The 22,281-nt window shown below is 44.6% G+C and overlaps 5 protein-coding genes across 5 annotated transcripts; 2 read left to right on the top strand and 3 right to left on the bottom strand.

Moving 5' to 3' along the window:
- Positions 1 to 5,022: 5,022 nt before the first annotated feature.
- Positions 5,023 to 5,301, bottom strand: M421DRAFT_76197 (uncharacterized protein; the record flags this gene model as incomplete). The annotated part of the gene is made up of 2 exons (XM_033597200.1): positions 5,023 to 5,193; positions 5,227 to 5,301. Coding segments are annotated over 2 exons (246 nt in total), but the record flags the coding sequence as incomplete, so codon positions are not given.
- Positions 5,302 to 5,389: 88 nt separating this feature from the next.
- On the bottom strand, positions 5,390 to 6,120 carry M421DRAFT_407569 (CENP-B protein; the record flags this gene model as incomplete). The annotated part of the gene is given in 2 exon segments (XM_033590334.1): positions 5,390 to 5,970; positions 5,989 to 6,120. Coding segments are annotated over 2 exon segments (543 nt in total), but the record flags the coding sequence as incomplete, so codon positions are not given.
- A 7,580-nt stretch (positions 6,121 to 13,700) lies between these two features.
- Positions 13,701 to 14,289, top strand: M421DRAFT_96378 (uncharacterized protein; the record flags this gene model as incomplete). The annotated part of the gene is made up of 2 exons (XM_033598389.1): positions 13,701 to 13,845; positions 13,892 to 14,289. The coding sequence occupies 2 exons, from the start codon at positions 13,701 to 13,703 to the stop codon at positions 14,287 to 14,289; spliced, it is 543 nt and encodes a 180-aa protein (XP_033443343.1).
- Positions 14,290 to 14,909: 620 nt separating this feature from the next.
- M421DRAFT_426191 (uncharacterized protein) lies at positions 14,910 to 15,986 on the bottom strand. The gene is made up of 2 exons (XM_033594327.1): positions 15,400 to 15,986; positions 14,910 to 15,350 (listed from the first exon to the last, which is right to left on the bottom strand). Exons 1-2 carry the CDS (start codon positions 15,616 to 15,618, stop codon positions 14,952 to 14,954), a joined length of 618 nt encoding a protein of 205 aa, XP_033443342.1. The 5' UTR covers positions 15,619 to 15,986; the 3' UTR covers positions 14,910 to 14,951.
- Positions 15,987 to 16,428: 442 nt separating this feature from the next.
- On the top strand, positions 16,429 to 18,485 carry M421DRAFT_426190 (MFS general substrate transporter). Its single transcript, XM_033594326.1, has one exon. The coding sequence runs from the start codon at positions 16,744 to 16,746 to the stop codon at positions 18,319 to 18,321; it is 1,578 nt and encodes a 525-aa protein (XP_033443341.1). The 5' UTR covers positions 16,429 to 16,743; the 3' UTR covers positions 18,322 to 18,485.
- The last annotated feature ends 3,796 nt before the right edge of the window (positions 18,486 to 22,281 follow it).

The raw sequence follows: 22,281 nt of genomic DNA, 5'->3' as shown, positions 1-22,281 counted from the left end.
CTATGCGTCTATACAAACAGCTAGTTAATTATATTTGTTTATATTAATAAAATTTTTATAGCTTTCTACATATCTAATAAATATCTATACTAAGAGTTTAGGAGGAAGCTTAATAAGTACTATAGCCTAAAATGCCTTAGAGAACTTAAGTAGTTCTTAGGCATACATGTTGTTTATAATCTTAGTAAATGTATAATTTACTTAGTTTAGGACACTTATATTAATAAGGTTACTGCTAAGTATAATATTATCTCTACTAGCTACCCTTTAGAGGTGCCTATGCTAGTAAATTACCTAGAATAATCTCTTAAGGAACTAAACAAAGCTTAGAAGAACACCTATTAAGAGCTTATAGGCTACCTTGCCTACCTCACGCAGTATACCCAACCTGATCTAGCTCACGCTCACGTTATCCACGCTTCACATTTAACCAACCCTGGCCAAGCACACGTCAAATCTATTCGAAGGGTGTGGCGTCACATTCTGGAGACAAAGTATCGAGCCCTGCAGGCTCAAGCCACTGACGAGGCAGAGATACAAGAGCACCTCACTTCGCCACAGGACTATCGCGATCCTATCTTCTTTGGAGCATCTGATGCCTCCTTTGCTAACAACATTAAGACGCGCTAAAGCTCTTAAGGATATGTATTTTAGCTGTTTAGCATAACTATTAAGTAGAAGTTAACACTTTAACACACTGTTACAAAATTCTTAATAGAAGTAGAGCTGCTTGCTCTCTTACTTGCTAGATTAGAGATAGAGGAGTAGTGCTACTTATTTAAAGGACTATCTTTAAAGCTTAACTAGACGCCTATTATTTAGTGCAACAACTAATAGACTATAGGCATAGTTATAAAGGAGCAGGACAAGCTTAGTACTAAGCTCAAACACGTTAATACTTATTAGAACTAGATATGCTAGGAGGTTAAGCAGAATTAACTCTACATCTAATAGAGGCCTATAAGCTAGGTGCCTGCTAACAGCATAACAAAGATTCTTTATTGTTAGAAGCACATTAAATTTATACAGTAACTACAGCTTATAGACGTTTGCTTAAAGGTTTGTAAGATAGAGAATAATAGCTAAGGGGTTCATCCTTCTATCGCAAATTAACTACAGGATGAGGGGGTGTGTAACAGTTAAGAGGAGAAGCAGATCACGTGTTGTTGGCCACGTGTTGTTGGCGGTGGTCTGGTGTTACTTTCTCATGTTGTTGAGCACCTCTTACCTTGGCTGCGTCACAAAGACGTCATCAAAACAAACCCCGCAGCGAGCCTTGGAGAACAAAGATACAACCAACAACAACAACACAGAACACAATATACTCGTTATATACATTTGCTCTTCAAACCGCAACAAAAGGCCTTCTTATTAATTTAGCTAATATAGTCTATTACTAAGACTATAATCTCTTTACTACACTCCTGCTTTAAGGGGGCAAAACAGCCCACACTAAGTAGCTGCAGGATGTGTAATAAGTGTAGAGGCATATACAGAGTAATTATCTTGTTCTACTTGCAAAGATCCCAGAAGGCAAGCAACTTATAGCTTTTGTGGCTGTTAATTATTAGCAGCATATAGCTACCGACCCTCTAGTCCTTAATCTACTTAATAAAGTGCCTTAACTAGCCTACACTAATATTATTTATAGTTTAGCTGTTGTTGCTAAACCTTATGCGCTATTAAGACCTTAAACTAAGGTACTACATCAGGAAAAGTTTTTCCATTGTTGAAATCAGGAAATTGTGGTATTATACTGTAGGCAACAGTAGGACTTCTAGGCCTATAATAGTTATTTAATGTGCATTTAATGTCTAGGTAATTTTAAGCTAACAGCTCTAACAGTCCTAACAGCTATAATAGCTATAATAACTCCTAATCCTACTATAATAGTAGCTCTGCTTAATAAACTATACTTTTATTATATTAATATACTACAAAGTCTCCTCTTTAAAATAAGCTATTAAATAATATTATAGACCTATTAATAGAATAGTTCTTAAGTGTAGAAGGTTTTTAGCTTAATGTTCCTTACTAAGACACTAAGTTAAGATTCTTTACTAGGGCTCTAGCAGCCTAAATATTAGAAAATATAAGAATATTATTTAAGAATAGTAGGTAAACTAAGAATTCTACACCTAGGCCTGCCTGTTCCGCAGTGTGTGCTTATTAGCAGGTGCTTTGTTGTGTGCTGTTGCAGCTGCTACGTCGTGTGCTGTTGCAGCTGCAGCTGATACGTTGTGTGCTGGCGCAGCTGCAGCTGCTATGGTGTGCTGTCGCAACTTCAAAACACAAACCTTTAACAAACAAACCTTCAACGCTCTATAACTTACGTTGTAGTAGGCCTACAACAATAATTTTTCACTTATTTTAAAGCTACAATTTCGCTCTATCTGTACATGAAATTTCGCAATTTTAAATATTTAATGTGCTAGCAGAACTAAGGGTAACGTACTCTATCACCAAACTAGTCAAAATCTGCCAAGACTAACACAACTCCGCACTTTATAGTATGTCTTAACAACATCACAACCTATTGCTTCAACACAAAGGGAGACTGCAGCTTGCTCTCTAGGCCTACAATACTAGACAGTTTCAGAGCTATTAGGCTGCTGCTGCTGCATTCAACGTTAACCAACGCAGGCTCTCTAAACGCGCTAGCAATACTCTATTTTGACTCAGCGTACGCGCAAACTGCTAGAAGCTTACTCTAACTAAAGAGCAGACAATTGTCTTATATATCCTTAACCTTAATTTGCAAGGATTTGCGCCTTAGCTGTGTAAGGTGGTAGATATAGCTAATAAACTGTTAGGTGTGTGTGGTAGGGAGCCTGTTAGTAAACTCTAGGCTATAAGATTTGTAACATGTTTAGATTAGCTTAAGATAGTGTTTAACTAAGCAAAGGATAGATAGAGGATACTACAGGAAGATCCTAAGGTAATTAACACGTAGTTTATGCTAGTAGAGGGTACTAAGGCTAAGTATAGCATCTATAATAATAACATGCACAACTTTAATAAGACTAGGTTCTAGATAGGCGTGATAGGGTTAATAAAGGTTGTTACAGGCGCTAAGAGACGCGCTTAACCTGAGCTTGTTTAGCTAGGCAATTAGGAGTAGGTTACAGTTATATAGAGCATCTGCGCTGCTAGATATGCGACCCTGCCTTTCATCATCTACAAAGGACGCATCTATATCTCTGCCTAGTACAAGGAGACAGATATACCACACAATTAGAAGCTCTCTGTCTCTAAGAACAGCTAGACAAACAACGCGCTTAGCCTTAAGTAGTTAAAGCATTTTAACGCGCATACAAGAGCGCGTTAGGTAGGGGGATACAGGCTACTTATCTTAGACAGCTATAAGAGCCACCTTAACTAGGATTTTAAGGACTATTGCCTAGATAACAAGATCCTTACTCTCTGTATGCTAGCTCACTCGTCACACATCCTCTAGCTACTTGATGTGGTCTGTTTCTTGCTGTTAAAGCGTAAGTACTCCTAACACATCTAGGACTTAGCATGCTAACGCGTCTTCTATATTAACAAGGAAGGCTTCCTTCTAGCCTTTAGAGACGTGTTTCTTAATATATTTACAAAGGCTAACTGTTAGAAGGCCTTTAAGGCATTAGGGCTAGTCCCTACTAACGCGCAGGTAGTGTTAGATCGCCTTAAGGTGCAACACTGTACCCTACTAGCACCCCCTCTACTAGAGACACTATAGCAGTTAAGGACTCTAAGCAATACACACAAGTTTAGGTCTTAGTTAAAGCTTGTACATAACTCCTTTACCTAGTTACTAGTTACAGCCTAGGCTAGCTTCTCTTAGCTTATTAAAGGTAGTAAATTAATACTGCACTAAAACGCGCTGTAAGCTGCTTGCATTACTAAGCTTAAAGAGTAATTAGCAGTTATGACTAGGAGAAAGTTGCGTAAGTAAAAGCAAATTCAGCATAGCAGCACACTTAAGTATAGCCTAGCAGCATCACAGGTAGCTGCTAAGGTGTCTGTAGTAGCTTAGCTATTAAAGAAGACTTGTGGTGCAGGTACTTAAGAAAGGACCTAGTTAGCCTAACAGCACTGTAGAAACTGTGGAGGCACAGGGCACAACGCTTAAACGTGTTAGAAAGATATAGAAGAAGATTCTAAATCTAATAAAAGCACGCAGTACGCTAGATTACTGTTTAATAGCAAGTAATTTAAGTTACTATAACATAAGTTGGGCGCGCTAAGAGATTTTGACTAGTTTAGTGATATGACTGGCTCAGTGATAGAGTACGTTAGCTATGCAACAATGTTGCAATGTTTTTTTAAGTTTATTAAATATAGGCACTTAGCATTTTAGCTGTTAGCAACGTTGGCGCGAAATTAGGGCTGTAAGGCGCAAATTAGGGCCGTTGGGGCCGTTGAACGGCCGTTGCACGACCATGCCACGACTGTCAGCAACGGCCAGTCTGGGCCAGATTTCGAAAAACTTTTCCCGATGTAGGACGCGTTGTAGTTCTTTGCTTTAAAGATAAGGTAGGGTGCAATTGCCTAGCCTATTATATTAATTGTAGTAATAAAAGTTACCTACTTATAGTCTCCCTATTGTAACCTAATAGGCTTAGTGTGTCTCTCTAATGCAGTAACTACTTTAACATAGTTTCTAATGCCTATAGTAAAGCTAGTCTTATTAAAGTTACAGGTATCTTTACCTAGGATGCTGTACTTAGCCTTAATATTCTAAACTAGGTTAAACTAGGGCCTAATAACCCCTAGGTCACTGCATAGGACTCTCTAGCAATCCCTCTGTTAAGTTATACGTGATTTAAGCCTAGGCTTGCGTTTAACAAAGTTTAAAGCCTAATAGATACTAACAGGCTTTGCACTATGTGCAGTGTGTAGTTAATTAGCTATAACGTGGTTCACAAGCGAGTCGCCCACCCAAGTGAGTCGTCCACCAAACACCCGCGCCGCGCCTACGCAGCAGTGCAGCGCAGCACTACAATAAATTACAATACTACACATAACATTATAATATTATTTAGAAGCGTCGCTATCATCTACGTCCTCAATTTCTACCTTACAGGTGCGGGAGTTGTGCCTAATTTCGCTGCAACGGCCGCAGCGCCTCTCTGCGCGCACCCTCTTCGCAGGCGTCTTGCCCTCCTCACAACTACCACCCTCCTTTTTAGCAACTAGGTTAGATACCTCACCAACTGTCAGAGTCTCCTCTATGCGTACATACCGCCTTTTACAGGTCTTGCGCTTTGTAAGCGTAGTAACAGCGTCTTGTAGGCGGCCTATTTCCTCCTGCACTAACACTATATTATAAGCTATCTGTTAAGCGCCTTTACTTAACTGCTTAACCTGCTCATCTAATAAACTTGCTAGTGACCCACAATAATTTTGCATGCGATTTCGGATCAGCGTTAACTGCGCCTCTATCTCGCGGGCGTTGCGTGGTGTTTGCGCCTCCCAGGCCACAGTGCCTGGTGCAGGTGGCGTTGGCGTACGTAGCTGTACATCAAGCTTCGATAACACAACCTCAGGGTCATGCGGGGCTAGCCCAGCGCCTCAAAACCCTGCGCGAACATTCTCTAGTGTAAACGTCCTCTTAAAAGCTACTTTAAAGGCTGGTAGGAAGGTTTCTTTGTTAATATGGTAGATGCGGCTGCGTGCCAAGAGCGAGATCCTGTCGCCGTAGTGGCGCTTCAACAGCGAGTATGGGACAACGTCAAGAGGCTGCAGGAGGTGCGATGAGTGTGGTGGCATGCAGAGAGTGATAATCTTGTTCTCCTTGCAGTAGTCCTGGAATTCTATTGAGCAGTGGCTCTCATGGCCGTCAATAATAAGCAGCCTATATGCCCCAGCAGAGGTCACCTTCGTATGGGCGTCAAAGTGCTTAAGCCATGCCATCGCGACGTCGTTATTAGTCCAGCCAGTAGGAGAGACCATGACAACCCAGTTGCAAGGTAGACTAGTAAACTAGGAGGAGATTAGGACCTTGCCTGTAAAGATAAGGAAGGGTAGGATAATACGCCCTGTTGCAGCAACGCCTTGTACTAGGGTAACCCACTCGCGATTGCCAGGCTGTAGTTTCTTCTGTTTCCTAGGTTTCTCTAAGCCTGTAACAACAAGCTAAGAGGATATCTTGCCTATCATGAAGCCAGACTTATTAAAGTTCTAGGTGTCCTTATCTGTGATACCATACTTTGTCTTCATCAATTAAACCAGGCTGAACTAGGGCTAGATAAGCGCTGGGTCTTCGTAGGCAGCTCGCTGGCAATCGTACGGACGGCTCTATCGCGTGCGCAGCTCTGGTGTACGCTTGATGAAGTTATTAACCTAGTTCTTGCCTGTAGGCTTCCCACCACGCTCCCTTAGCAGTCTATCAGCCATATCTTGTACATGCGCCTTTGAGGGCGGTATTCCACGTAGACTCTCTTCAAGTATACGCTGTATAATCGCCTCCTCTTCCAGCTTTGTAAGGCGCTTTGATTTCAGCTCGCAGTCGCGTTGAGGGTGTTGTCTAGCGCGTTGGTCTCAGATTGTTGTTCGTGGGATGTTATAGACTGCTGCAGCGCGTCTTTTGCTCTGTATCTGCTTAGACTCAATATCAGAGATAGCAATAAATATATCTCCTTCAGTTTAGGTCTTTTGCATGTTGCGTTGTTGTGGCATTACGCGTTGTTGCTGCGCAGGCGGGGCGCGGGTGTTTAGTGGGCGACTCACTTGGGTGGGCGACTCGCTTGTGAACCACGTTATCTTTAATACAATAGAGCGTTAGGGCAAATCCTTTAGTGTTAAGCCTCCTAATATACTGCACAAGCGCCTTCTCTTCTGTCTTCTAAAGATTTAATAATTTAGGTTAGGTATTGTGCGTTAACTACTTCCTAACACATTAGTAGCAGAGAGTTACCTTAGAGACTATGTAGACTGTAGAAGTGCTTTGCACGCTTAGCTCGTAAGGTTTCTTAATTACTTAAAGCACAAGCTTAATTCTATTATCTTTTAAGAGTAATTTAAGGTTAGGTAGTTAGTCTATTAAGGTTTAAAGGCAGGAGGGCCTAATAATTTGTTAGGGTATATTACTTATATGTGTTACTTACTTGTACCTTATATTAGAAGATATTAACTGCTTATTCTAGACAGTAATAAAAGCTATAACTTAGTTACCCTACTAGTACTATAAGGGACACAAGATTATTACCTTATGTATACCTCCTTACTTATTGCACCTGTTGCAGCCACTTAATGTAGGTTGTTTTGCTCTAATAGAGAAGGCATATAGTAGGCTGGCAGATAAGTAAGGAAGGCTTTTTATTGTTTTTTCTTCTAGCTCCTTAACTATTAGAGATACGCTTACGTAATGTCTTACTTAATAGAAGCGCCCAGTAATGCGCTTTCAAGTAAAAACAAATCCCTTAATTTGGCCTAGTATTGATTAAGTTATCAAGCCTACCTAGCAAAGTATACTCACAGAGGGGTATGCTCGCTAGGTACCCCCCCTTTTTTTGCCTTCTCTGTCCTCTAGCTTGTGCAGTGCAATAGCTATAACAAAACTTTCTATTATGGAAACGTAAAATAAGTTGCTTTCTTTCTGCACAGCCCCCTTGTGCAAGGATTGGTGTAATATTAACAGAGTTATAGGGGGTACACTTGAAGGACGTCAGAGCATACCCATCCGCCAGCCCAGCATATAGTCTCCAAGCTAAGCTGCTTATGCGCAACGAGTAGACTGGTGGATGGGTAAGGTAGGGTTGGGTAGGGTATAATCATGTGATTTGTAGGTATAGGTAGGGTAGGGTACCTAAGCATACCCTACCTATCTAGTTTAGGTAGGGTAACACGTAATAGAGGTAAGGTAGGGTATAGGTAACATGTAACTTAGGTAAGGTAAGGTAGGGTAATATGTGCGCAATACAGATGTAATAACGTACCCCACGGGCGAGCCGCTCACCGAGCGAGCCGCTCACTTTTGCCAAGCCCCTACTAAACTACTCTTTGCATACCAATGCCTCCTCAACACTACTATTCAGACGCGTTAAAGGAAGCTTAGATACAGCTTGCGCTCTAGGCTCTTAAACAAGACGCGACTCTCTCCTAGCGACGCGCTGCAGCTATCTACAGGGTCCCTTAAAAGACACTAAGCAACTAACACGCAGGACAACCTTCACGCGCTAATTCTATAGTGAACTTATAGAAGCTAGATAACAACAAGGAGAAGGTAATTGTTAAATGTGTTCTTAAGCTAGATGCGCAAGGATTTTCCCCTTAGCTCTTAGATATAGCTACTATAGCCAATTCTTTGCACGCTAAGCGCAATCTGGGCCCTATTAGCACAAACTAGCCTAGTACGTTTGTTAAGCAACACCTAGAGCTTAAAGTTAAGTTTAATCGCAAGTACAACTACAAGAGAGCCCTCTGTAAGGATCCTAAGGTCCTGCAGGGCTAGTTTAGCGTAGTAGCTAACATTAAAGCTAAGTATAGCATCTAGGATAAAGACATGTACAACTTTAACAAGACAGGCTTTATAATAGGCTAGATCTCCCTAGGAGTAGTTGTTACAGCTTTAGAATAACAAGGTTGGCCAAAGGCAGTCTAGCTAGGCAACTAGGAGTAGGCTACAGTTATAGTAAGCATTAATGCTAAAGGATAGGCTATTCTAGCCTTCCTTATCTTTAAGGCCTACTACTACCTCTCTGCCTAGTATAAAGAAGAGGAACTGTCTTAAGACTAGGTTATTAGGGTCTCTAATAATAGCTAGACTACTAACAAGCTTAGTCTAGACTAGGCTGGCGTAGGCTGGCGGATGGGTAGGGTATGCTTTTTTACGTTTTGGCTTATAGCTTCTTAACTAGCAGAGATACGCTTACATAATCTATTATTCAATAGAAGCGCCTAGTATTGCGCCTTCTAATAAAAAAAGAATTAGCTTATTCTGCCTAGTATTAGCTAAGTTATTAATACTACCTAGCAAAGTATACCTATTAATAGGTATGCTCGCTAGGTACCCCCCCTTTTTTAACCTTTTCTAGCCTCTAGCTTGTGCAGTTTAATAGTTATAACAAAACCTTCTACTACAGAAATGTAGAGGTAGTTTTTCTCTTTCTTTTAAGCCCTATTTTGCTAGAATCCATGTATTATTGACAAAGTTTTGGGGGGTACCCACGAAGGACGTTGGAGTATACCTATTCCGCCAGCCTAGTCTAGACTAGATAAAGCACTTTAACAGGCATACAAAGCAGCGTACTATTAGCAGATACTATTTGCTTATTATTAATAGTTATAAGAGCTACAACTCTCTTAAATTCTAGCAATACTGCAAGGATAATAAGATAATTACTCTCTATTTGCCTCCTTACTTACTACACCTTACGCAGCCCCTTAATATAGGTTATTTTGCTACTTTAAAGAAGGCTTATAGGCGCTAAGCTAAAATACTTATGTGCAATTAGATTAACCACATTACAAAGACTAAGTTCCTGCCATGCTTTATACGCGCCTATAACGCTGCAATTACCCCTAGCAATATCTAGGGAGGGTTCTAAGGCGCTAGACTAATCCTGTTTAACCTAGAACAGGTTATAAGCAGTCTTAATGTGAAGCTGCGCACTCTATTACTACTACTACCTATTATTAATAAGCTCTAGCAGTTGTAAACCCTAAGTAACACCCTTAAACTTAGGTTGTAGTTAACGCTCGTGAAGACAAGGATTCAGGGGCATATAGATAGCTTACCTACCTCTATAGTTAAAGCGTTTAAGAAGGTGTTAAAGGGGGCAGCAATAATTGCGCACAAGCTAGTGTTAGCACAGCAGGAGATTGCTAAGCTTTAAGCAGCAAATAAGGCAGCTACACAATAAAAGTTACACAAAAGAAAGTAAGTTAAGGCAGAAGGGATCCTAATAATTAAGGAGGGCTAGTAATTAATAGCTCTAATAGAGTTTAGGGCGTGTGGTGATGGTAAGAAGGCAAAGAAGCAAGTGCGCGCTAATGTGGCTAAGCCAACCTAAAGGCGCTGTGGACAGTGCAATAAGACTAGACATAACGCGCGAACGTGTAAGAATAATGTAGAAGTAGTCTCTAAGTAATATTACAGCTTGTTTTGCCTTGTGCAGCTCTAGTTTGTGAAGTTTTGGGCCATAATAGGGTGAGCCCGGTGAGGTTTGGTGGGGACTTGGCAAAAGTGAGCGGCTCGCTCGGTGAGCGGCTCGCCCGTGGGATACGTTAACATGCTATAATAATTAGTTAAAAACTATGCAATAGAGTAAACTCCACGCAGGGTACCTAGGTAATTAGCTACCCTACCTATACCTATAGTCTAAGTAACTATACCCCACCTTACCTATAGCCTTTCCAACCCTACCCTACCTATACCTATAGCCTAAGTAACCCTACCCTACCTATACCCTGGTCCGTGCGACCTATACCCTACCTATACCCCACCCTAGGTAAGGGGTACCCATCCGCCAGTCTACCTACAAGCTGGATGCCTGCTAACAGCATAACAAAGATTCTTTATTATTAGAAGCACATTAAATTTATACAGCAACTACAGCTTATAGACGTTCGCTCAAAGGTTTGCAAGATAGAGAATAACACCTAAGAGGTTTATCCTTATATTGCAAATTAACTACAGGATAAGGGGTTGTGTAACAATTAAGAGGAGAAGCAGATTATATGTTATTAGTGGTAGTCTAGTGCTGCTTCCTCTTGTTGTTAAACACCTCTTACCTTAGCTGTATCACGAACATGTCATCAAAACAGACCCCGCAGCGAGCTTTGGAGAGCAAAGATACAAGTAGAACAACAACACAGAACAATACAATACACTCGTTTATACATTTGCCCTTGATACCGCAACAATAGTACTATTGTAACTGCGTGAGCAGTGTCGGTCGGAGACTGTGATCAACTATTGTATTCCTATCTGTTGTCGTGTTGTGTGATGTCGTGATGTTCTGTTGTTTTCTTATAAAAGCTCTCAGCTCTCAGGTAAGTGCACTTGCTCACCGGGCAGTGCCTGCTACAATTGGATATCATGTGATCTGAGCCACGTGGTTACAACTATTCTTTCGTCGATAAAGAATTCTACACGGTCGCAGTTCATGACAACAGGACGTTTGTGCAATGTCTTGGACATCAACCGCCGTGGCAAAACAGGTCCTATTGTGGCGGCGTAATGTGGGGTTTTATGCATATCAACACTATTGCAGCGCGACATTTAACAAGAGAATTTAGCTGGAGCCTTCGGGATGTTAATGATGAAACAAGTGGGCGCGGGATGGGCATCGCCACCTGCCTCTGCAGTTCTCATGCATGCCCCGCGGCGCTTTCTAGATGCTCTCTTCGCAATTATACGCCGTACAACGGAACGGTCAGTGGCCCTGACACAAGGAGTGGCTGTAACTCGGAATATGAGAAGTCCCTCCCTTTCGAGAACCAGCGACATTGGAGACCAAGGCGGGGTCGCAGATCGTTGGGTGCACATACACTGCACACGGGCGAGATCGAAGTCCTCTTCAGAACGACAGGTGTGATCTTACTCCTTTGACGTTCAAGTTCATGTCGATATCAAGGGCCGCAGGTTGAAGATGAGTAGCTCCAGCCTCCAGAAATGTATCCGAAGAGCTGAACCAACGAGACCGACCAAAAAAATCTGCATTGTCACAAGATGGGACGACCTCATCTTCGTTGGTCGAAAGTTCCGGACACCGCCATCGAGCAGGCGGATATGGGCTCCGACAATTGGCACTGGTCACCAACCCTCATGAGTTCGAAAGTCCGAACAGCAGAGGAATCCGCCTCTCACGACTCTCTATGAAGTAAGGGAAGGAGTTGTGTACCTGATCCAGCTTGCTAGGTTCGAGTGTCGGTCGTATTTAGCCGCACGACGGCGTTTTTCCCTCGTGGGCATGCCCTCAGAAGGGCCGTCTCGTGCCTGTGACCGTTATGTGTGCCGATCAAAGGGGCTATCGGTCCTTCGTTCAGAAATATAAGAAGATTGGCCGACCTTGATAGCTCAGGACGCTACATCACAGCCTCTCATTCAAGGCTAACAATTGTATTCCTCATCCACTTCCTGGCTCCAGGCCAAACAAGAACAATTGTCACGTATCGCAACAAGATGCAGCCGCCATTGTATACGCACAGTCGATCCTCAAATCACAGAATCAGGCTCTACATGTTAGTCGCACACCGATCCACGCGAATCTTATCTCTACGCTGGGAGCAAACCATCGAAAGCCCATTGCGATTCTTATCCGTTCTTTGTAAGTGGACCACAACCGGTCCCAGTCGTTTGAAAGACGATATTTTTTTAAGATCATTGGGTCCATATTATTCCAGCCCCGCTTGTACGACATGAGATTGAAGACATTGCAGTCTTCCGTCACGACACCTGCGATTGCATCGAAGGCGATTCACGTATTATCAGATACTCGATATTAGATTCAAAACCAATCGGTAACACAACAAAGGAGAGCCCAAGGCTGGTGTTCTCGAGCAGCGCTCATTCCACAGACCCTGGAGCGTGCTTTTACAAGTGTCTCCCATAAAGACCAGAAGTAAGGCATGGACGGCACGCTATGCACAGCAATGTGCGCTACGGCTCACCGCCACTTCGATAGCATTGCATGCATTTACGTTCCACATGTAGGTGCTCAGACGCTACTCCTGCTTATGTCCGCCAATATGCTCGGATAGAGCAAGGTCTACCTTTCACCGTACCCGCCTGAAGACTCGCCACTGTTACTTGTCGGCCTCATTGATTTGACCCGGAATCACGTCAATTCTTATCTTGCCCGTAACACGAGAGATGTCGATACCTCGAGATGATAGGATTACCTCCGACATAACGGTCTGTAGGAACTTTTGCCCCCACTTTCGGTCCGCCCTTGCTTCCTCTCAGACTCGACCGCGCTGACTACTCTCATTGCATTGCATGTAGCTTATCGCTCTAGGGCTGATATAGTTGCTCATAATACTGCCGACATATGCTGTTTGGAGAAGTGCACCACAGTCTGTTTTTCGTGGATTGGCCCGAACGTTATTGACCACTGGACTGACTTTCGCTCTGCGATCCTGTCATGCAGTCAGACGTCGCGGGCCATATCTTACTGGCAAGCCGCCGTTCCAAGTCAGCCTTGCATGGTCGGTGCACCCCTTTAAGGTCTGAATTTCTGGCAGGACGACTCCATGCCACAGCTTTAGCGGCGTCCAATCTGCGCATCTGTGCGTTCTGAATTTGACAGACATAATTCATCCTTGCATTAGTATGCTATACCCACCTCTTTAACAGGGCGATGGACCATTAGTGTGGCTCATATCTCAGTAGTCTCATTCACAGCAGCCAGTCTCCGTTCTTGTAGTCTATCCGCCGGCACCGGATGTCGCATTACGCGACTCTAAGATAGGCTTCGGATCCGAAGGATTCTACTACCGCCTTATGTCTCGCACAAACCCTGACGTGGGTCTCAATTTGACAAACAGCTTGCTATCGGTATGCTGGGCAGCTCCCGAACAGACGGCTCCTTGTCCGACGAAGCTAGTTCTCAGCACTCTTCGCTACTATTCGACTTCTCGAAGAAGTACTCGATGCTGTGTATCCTCACATGCCCACCTCGAATCCGCCCTGGAGGACCTCATGCGATAGTATATAGCCCGGCTAGCCCAGCCTAGGATCAGTCATTATTAGAGCCTTTGCAACCAACATGACATACGAACACGTAGCCAGGGTGGCATTTCTCATTGATGCCTCGCATCTGACTCCTGAGGAAGTCGCCGAGCGAGCTGCAAACCCTGCCTTATGGGCTGCAAGACGATATGGACAGCCTGAGCACATCTTCAGGGCAGCCGGTAAGTCTTCTTTCGAAGACACACAGATGTTACTGAGTTTCTTAAGCAGAACGACATGAAAAGGAAACAGCCAAGCGTGAATGTGCAATACCGTTAAACTACGCCCCCTCGACCACCCCATTCTGCCCAGACACACCTCGCATTGCGCCACAAATCTCCGTGCCACAAGCATCACAAACACTACACTCGGCCTTGTCTGAGACCGTACGAGCGCTACCAGTCTCGGGTCGGTCACGTATTCCTGGGAACCCAGGTGTATCCTCACCATCTGAGTCGTACTTCTCCACCATTCTCTCGTCTTCAACCCCAGACGAAATAAGCTCGTCTCCATCTGAGCAATTAAGGACTCAAAGCAAGCAAGCCCTAGTAGGCGACCTACCACACGCTTCTGGGGGCTCTATGTCAGCTAAGAGCAAGGAGAAGATGCGTGCTTCAGCGGCCTAGAATGAAGTGGGCGAGTTGTCAGATGCTCTGCACGTTAGCAATAGGAGACACAGGAGACACAGGAGATCTGCCAACTGAAGGACGTGACCTATCCTCAACCATTACACTGCAGTTGTTATACTTACAGTGCTGAGACGGAATTGGGATAGAAGAGACTTGCAAGTGCAACTAGATAAGCCATGATGCCGTATGGCCATAAAGACAAGATCTCTTTTTGTTTCAAAATGTCAGGAATTTTCGGTGTTTAAATCATCTGCGCAGCCCCCCTCCCTCTTCCAGTCTTCAGTATCCTGCGTTCATTGTAGAACTCCCCGCCGCATCCATGAGGCCTTTGACTAAACTTACTTTGACTTTGAGCCGTTTACTTCGTCAGAGTTCGTGACCTCTGGTGCTCAGGTTTTCGTAGCTCACGAGCTTTTGGAGCTGATTAGTGTGTGGAACTCAAGACATAAGGACCCGAAGGGCTTAACGGGTAATCGAAGGTCAATTCGTCGGAGCGCGACGAAAAACGGCGCAAAGCTCTTGCATTTGTACACTGCTGCATGATAAGCACTTCCTTGCATGAAGATGAATACACTACTCAGGCCCGACGGCGCTCGATTACGGCATCCGTCCGATACGCATGTGCAGGCATGAAGGCTGCATTCAACGCCTTGTGGCAGCTACTTTATTGACTGCGCCTTGAGAATAATCACATCCTCGAGAGGCCTGTCCCCTCCGTCCGTTTGAACAGCCCCAATCCTCTCCACGACATCCATACCATCCACCACTTGTCCAAACACTGTATGCTTTCCATTCAAGTGCGGCGTAGCCGCCAGAGTAAGAAAGAACTGACTGCCGTTGGTTCCCGGTCCACTATTCGCCATACTCAGCACACCCGGACCCGCGTGCGAGAGCGAATCATTGAACTCGTCATCAAATTTGCCGCCCCAAATCGATTCACCGCCACGGCCAGTGCCGGTCGGATCACCGCCTTGAAGCATGAAGCCAGGGATCACGCGGTGGAAGACAACGTTGTTGTATTTGCCTGCTTCTGCGAGACCGGCAAAGTTCTGGCAAGTCTGTGGTCATGGTCAGTAGAATCCACTTTGAGGGAGTGTTTGCGCTCACCTTTGGCGCCTTTTCACTGTAAAGAGCTATGGTGATGTCGCCATAATTTGTCCTCATGAGTACGCCCGATGGCCTCTCCGGAATGGTGGCAGCGGCATTAATGGTCTGCGGCGCTCGAACAGAGGTCGTTGAAGACGAAGCTGCTCCTTCCTGAGTGTGGGTGAGCTCGGCGTGTGAGTCGGATGAGTCGTGCTTGAAGAGCTTTTTCAGTTTGTCCATACTTAATAGCGTATAACCGTACAGGATTCGCAATTATTGTTGTTGGGATGATTGAGAAGGTTGAAAACTATTTGTGATGAGGAGACGCGGAGGCTACGTCAATACGACGCTGATAGTTGACGACGTCATTCAGGGTAGGTACAGTAGTCAAATAGCCAGAACCTGAGCTCATTCGATGCTTGCGCATCTCGAATTTAACCAGCGGCGTGGGTAATAGCGCTGCCTCGTCGTGAACCTCTTTGCACGTCAAATGCGCAGGCTGCTGTATGTTTGTCGTAGTTTGCAAAATGAACAAGAGGCTCCGTGGTCGCAGGACCTCCGAGGTCCGGAGATTTGCACGATGACGCCCACTGGCATAGGTATGTATCCCTGGTCGATCCCCTACCTGCACTCGCCCCCGCTTCTCCGCCTCATATTGTACGCCCAGATTGATGACTTATTGGCTAAAGAGTTGGTAGTGGCTCCGGAAGCTTCTCTCACCCGCGCGCGTGACTGCTTTCTGCGATGTTGTACTGCTCCTTCCCACGTCCGTTAGCCCCTCCTCGTCCTCGCGGCTTCACCGCAACAGCACCTATCACCAGCATTAAATCCCAGCATGGCAAAAGTTTTATAGAGGTATCGCCGCGAGCCGAACATTACTTCATCTCTAGTGCCAGGCATCGCCGGAGGCAACTATGTAGATGCATCCGAAATACGAGGCACCGCATAGTTCGTCCGTCTGCCTTTACGCCACCCCAGGCTTGACGCGAAACACTGGTTTCACGGGGCACACCTGCCTTTCAGATCGCTAGCCGAGGTGGCGCTGACGCCGCTGAGGGCTCCCATGCAACTTAGCAGCTCATGGCCTCCTTGTTGCTCGGGACTTGAGCATGACCGTCCGCCCGACCGTCCGCCCTCGCGTCTACGAAAAGACCGAAAATGGTTTATGCGGCGCGGCGTTCTGGTTCTATCCTTCGCATCCGTCAATCCCAATTTAGTAACCTTTATAAACCATTCTCAGCCGAAGCCATTTCCATCATCAGTCCGGCTATCTAGGGGTCCATTATTTACAGACGATGGGAAGCCGCGGAAGAATTTTGATCTTGGACGTACCTGCTTCCTCCACCCTCACCAGCGCCATTCATCATGGAGAAACTCGAACGCTTCCTTTCGCGGCCAACTGCCAAGCCATACAAGACTAGCGACCTCGAAGCCTCTGAGGAGATTCACCTCAACAGGGACGGGCTCCTGGAATTCAGCCCTGACGACATCGAGAACCCTATAAATTGGTCGACCACCCGACGATGGTACATCACCTGTATAGCTATCATCCTCGTCCTGAATGCCACCTTCGCGTCGTCCAGCCCATCTGGCGCGCTGGGTTCCATCGCAAATGATCTACATGTCTCGACCGAAGCTGGCGCGCTTGTTATCACCTTGTTCCTTCTGGGATACTGCGCCGGTCCATTAGTATTTGCGCCGCTGTCAGAGTTTTTCGGTCGCAGATATGTCTTCTACGTCACGTTTACTCTGTACCTGACATTCAACTTCCTCTGCGCTTTCGCGCCCAACTTCGGTGCGCTACTTGTGGGGCGGTTCTTCGCAGGCATATTCGCTAGTGCGCCACTCTCCAACGCGGGTGGTGTGCTCGCTGACATCTGGGGTCCTTTGGAACGAGGCAATGCCATGGCTGTCTTTTCTATGGTAACATTCATCGGACCGGCACTTGGACCCGTCATATCAGGCTTTCTGGAGCTGAAGAAGAACTGGAGGTGGTCCTTCTATGTTCTCCTCTGGATGGGTGGCATCACCGAGCTGTTGATGTTCACGCTCCCGGAGACACTGCCCGCAATTGTGCTCCGCAACAAAGCAAAGCGCCTCAGAGCCTTGAAGATTCCGGGGTACGAGAACGTTAGGGCGCCAGTCGAGGTCACAGACAGGACTCTCCAGTCTCTGTTCCGCGCCGCGCTCATTCGACCTTGGAAAATCCTCATCGACCCCATCGCGTTCGCCGTCGCCATATATCTCACAGTCGTATACGCGCTACTTTATATGCTTTTCACCATCTATCCTATCGTCTTTCAAGAGCGGCGAGGCTGGAACTCCGGCGTGGGCGAGCTGCCGCTGTTGGGGACCGCCATCGGTGCCGTCATCGGCGGAAGCATCATCTTCGCAAATACAGCCAGAGAGAGGAAAAAAGTGGAGTCAGGCTACAAGCTTGTTCCCGAAGACCGACTTCCTGTCGCCATGATCGGAGGCATCGTATTTCCCATCACCATGTTCTGGTTCGCTTGGTCTGGAGAGTACAACAGCGTCCACTGGATCGTCCCCACTTTGGCCGGCGTCTTCCTTGCGACTTCTATCCTGCTAGTGTTCGTTGCGTATCTTAATTATCTAACAGACGCTTACATCGGTTTTGCCGCGAGCGCATTAGCAGGAAATACTGTTGTGCGCTCAGCCGCTGGAGCCGCTGCGCCCTTGTTCACCCCGTACATGTTTAAGGCCTTGGGCGTTGGCGGTGGTGGCTCTCTCATCGGCGGACTGGCCTGCCTGCTTGCGCCCATCCCTTTCATCTTTTACAAATATGGTGGGCCGATTAGGGAGCGTTCTAAGTTCGCGCGGGAACCAAATAGAGATTCTGAGCCGATTACGTCTGAGCCGATCGCATCTGAGCTGAGTGTCTTGGACAGGAGCGATGACTCGGATCGTAAGAGCGAGACCTGATGGAAGTGTGCTTACGCCCGCCCGTTGAGACTCAAGGCGCGACAGGCACAGGCGGTTTCATTGCGACAACGCGTCAGAACTACTGCTTTTATAGACATTTAACGTACTTCACGGGTGAGCTGATCTTTTACTAGGGAAAATCAATAATCTACGGCTCTATCTCTAGATCTACCAAATGGAATCTTCACAAAATTTAAAAACTTAGCTACACCTAACGTACCTCACGTGCGAGCCAATCACACGGGCGAGCCAATCACTCTGCCAAGACCACATCAATCTGCCATCTTATTATAGCCTGCATTAGCCCGCGTTAGCCTTGTATTCAGTAGTATATCAAATCTTACAGGCGAGCCGATCACTCGGCCAAGACCACACCTCTCTACCACCCTATTATAGCCTATATTAGCTTATGTTAGCCTTATATTTAGTAGTAACGTAGATTATCACCGAGCCGGCCATATCACTGAACTAGCCATTTTCTCTTAGCACAACTAACACAAGTTACTGCAACTACAACTACTTGCTATTAAATAGTAACCTAGCATACTATGTACTTGTATTAGATTTAGAAGATGTTTCTGTACCCTCCTAGCACGTTTGTGCGTTGTGTCTAGTCTTACTACAGTTCCTACAGCGCTGAACAGTTGACTAAGCTCCTAGTTGACTACCTCCACCCTAAGTCTTCTTAGATGGCTGAGCTACTACACACGCCTCAGCAGCTACCCGCGATGCTGCTAGGCCATACTTAAGTGTGCCACTATGCTAAATCTGCTTTCTCTTACGCGCTTTTCTCTTAGTTATTACTACTAATTACTCTTTAAGCTCTTGCATATAGGCCTTAATAAGGATGTTTTTATATAGCATCTCTTTAGCCCCTTTTATAAGCTTTAAGAACCCCTCTTGCGCTATACTTAGTAATTATTAGAAGGAGTTACTTATAAGCTTAGATTAAGACCTAAACTTGTGTGTATTACTTAGTGTCTTAGATTACTATAGTGTTTTAGGTAGAGGTACTGCTAGTAGGGTATACAGCTGCACTTTAAGGTAATCTAATACTACCTGTATATTAGTAAAAATAAGCCCTAATACCTTAAAGGCCTTTTAGTAGTTAACCTTTATAAATATATTAAGGAATATATCCCTAAAGGCTAGTAGGAAGCCTTCCTTATTAATATAGAAGATATGTTAGCATGCTAAGTCTTAAATATATTAGGAGTACTTACGCTTTAATAGTAAGAAATAGACTATATTAGGTAGCTAGAGGATATGTAATAAGTATAGTAGTATATAGAGAGTAAAGATTTAGTTCTCTAGGTAATAGTCCTTAAACTCCTAGTTAAGATAGCTCTTATAGCTGTCTAAGATAAGCAACCTGTACACTCCTACCTAACACGTCTTTATATACATGTTAAAGTGCTTTAACTACTTAAGGCTAAGTATATTATTTGTCTAACTATTCTTAGAGACTAAGAGCTTCTAATTATAGGGTATATCTGTCTCCTTATACTAGGCAGAGATATAGACGCGTCCTTTGTAGATAATGAAAGGTGGGGTTGCATACCTAGCGGCGCAGGTGCTCTGGATAACGGTAACCCACTCGCGATCACCTAGCTGAACAAGCTCTAGCTAAGCACGTCTCTCTAAGCCTGTTACAACCTTTAAAGACAAAGCAACGCCTATCTAGAACCTAGTTTTATTAAAGTTGTGTATGTTGTTGTTGCAAACACTATACTTAACTTAAGTATCCTCTACTAGCTTAAACTACGCGCTAATTATCTTAGCATCTTCCTATAGTATCCTCTGTCTATCCTTAGCTTAATTAAAGGCTATTTTAAGCTTGTCTAAACACGTCACAAGCCTGCTAGCCTATAGTTTACTAATAGGCTCTTCACTACGCACACTAAGTATCTTATTAGCTATATCTGCCACCTTACATAGCTAGGGCACAAATCCTTGCGAATTAAGGTTAAGTATATACTAGACAATTGTCTGCTCCTCTAGTATAGTAAGTTTCTAGCAATTAGCACGTATGTCTAGTTAAAACGTGATATTGCAAAGGCAATTAGAGACCTGCTAATAAGGTACGTTCAACACTCTAGCAGCACTGTAGATACTACGAAATTGGCTAGCATAGAAGGCCTAGATAGTAAGGATAACTCTGCCTTCTTAAGTAGTATTCTAAAGTTATTGTTGTTAAGGTATGTTATGTTAGGGTAAAAGGTGGTTATGCTAAGAGAAAGTGTCCAGTTTAGTGATATGGCTGGCTCGGTGATAATCTACGTTAGTTAAAACATAATATTGCAAAGGTAATTAGAGACCTACTAATAAGGTATGTTTAACGCTCTAGCAGCACTGTAGATACTGCAAAATTAGCTAACATAGAAGGCCTAGATAGTAAGGATAACTCTGCCTTCTCTAGTAGTATACTAAAGTTGTTATTATTAAGGCATATTGTGTTAGGGTAAAAGGTAGTTGTGCTAAGAGAAAGTGGCTGGTTTAGTGATATGGCTAGCTTGGTGATAATCTACGTTATAACTTAGCACTTTATACAGTGTCTTTAGGTTGTCTTACCTCCTTTAACATGCACCTGCTCCCTTACCTTTTTACTATTACTACACGCCCTAAAATCTGTTATAGTAGTGAACTATTAGCCTTCCTCTACTATTAGATCTCCTTCCTGTCGTAACTGCTCTCTTGTATGCAGTTTATGTTGTTATGCAGCTTTATTTGCTGCTTAAAGCTTATCATTCGCCTTCTAGACTAACTGTTGCGGTACAAGGGCAAATGTACGAGTGTATTTTTGTTGTTGTGTGTTGTTGTTCTAATTGTATCTTTCGCTCTCCCAGGCTCGCTGAGGGGTCTGTTTTGATGACGTGTTTGTGATGCAGCTGAGGTAAGAGGTGCTCAACAACATGAGGAAGTAGCACCAGACCACTGTAACGACGCAGGCAAGAAGAGAGATATCCGGAATATGTGTGAATCCGCTACAAGGCATATAGCAGTGCTAGGATGATAAGAACACTAGGATATATTCTCTATACCTAACGTAAACCCCCAGCACCCGGGCCAACCCAGCACCCGGGCCAAAAAAGCTTGGCAGTACCAACTCACGTTACAACTCTTTAATTTCATTGCTATTTAACATAGAGCCTGCGTACGCTGTGCTTGTATCTAATTTAGAATATGCCTCTATATCTTTTTTGCACGTTCGCGTGTTATGTCTAGTCCCTCCACAGTTTCCACAGCGCTGTAGAGCTGGTTAAGCTTGTTCTTAATCACTACCACCACAAGCCTTCTTTGACCGCTCAGCGGCTACAGAGGCCTCTGCGGCCACCTGAGCTGCTGCCTTACCATACTCTATAGTACTACCTTGCTAGATCTGCTTCCTTTTGCGCGATTTCTGCTTAGTTATTACTGCTAATTACTCTTTAAGCTTAGTAATCTGGGCTGCTTAAAGCGCGTTCTGATGCAGCATAAGCTCGCCACCTCTAACAAGCTAAGAGAAGCCTGCTTGCACAGTAATAGGTGACTAAGTAAAAGACTCGCGTACAAGCTTTAACTAAGATCTAAACTTGTAGGTATTGCTTAGAGTCTTTAACTACTACAGCGTCTCTAGGAGGAGGGGTTCTAGTAGGGTACACAGGCGCACTTTAAGGTAGACTGGCGGATGGGTACCATGTACCTAGGGTAGGGTATAGGTAGGGTATAGGTCGCACGGACGTAGGTATAGGTAGGGTAGGGTCGCACGGACCATAGGTATAGGTAGGGTAGGGTTGCACGGACTATAGGTAGGGTAGGGTAGCACGTGACTGGGTATAGGTATAGGTAGGGTAGCACGTGCTAGGTATAGGTTTGGTTTGGGTATATTACTAACCTAGTTTGTATACAACTAACCCTAGGTTGTACTAGTAGATTCTTTCGCATACACAATACTTAGAAGAAAAAGCATCTATAATTTAT

The sequence above is a fragment of the Didymella exigua genome (genome assembly GCF_010094145.1).
Source record: "Didymella exigua CBS 183.55 unplaced genomic scaffold M421scaffold_55, whole genome shotgun sequence".
Lineage (NCBI taxonomy): Eukaryota > Fungi > Ascomycota > Dothideomycetes > Pleosporales > Didymellaceae > Didymella > Didymella exigua.
Note: the sequence above shows the minus strand (reverse complement) of the source record. Positions and strands in the feature narration are given on the sequence as shown.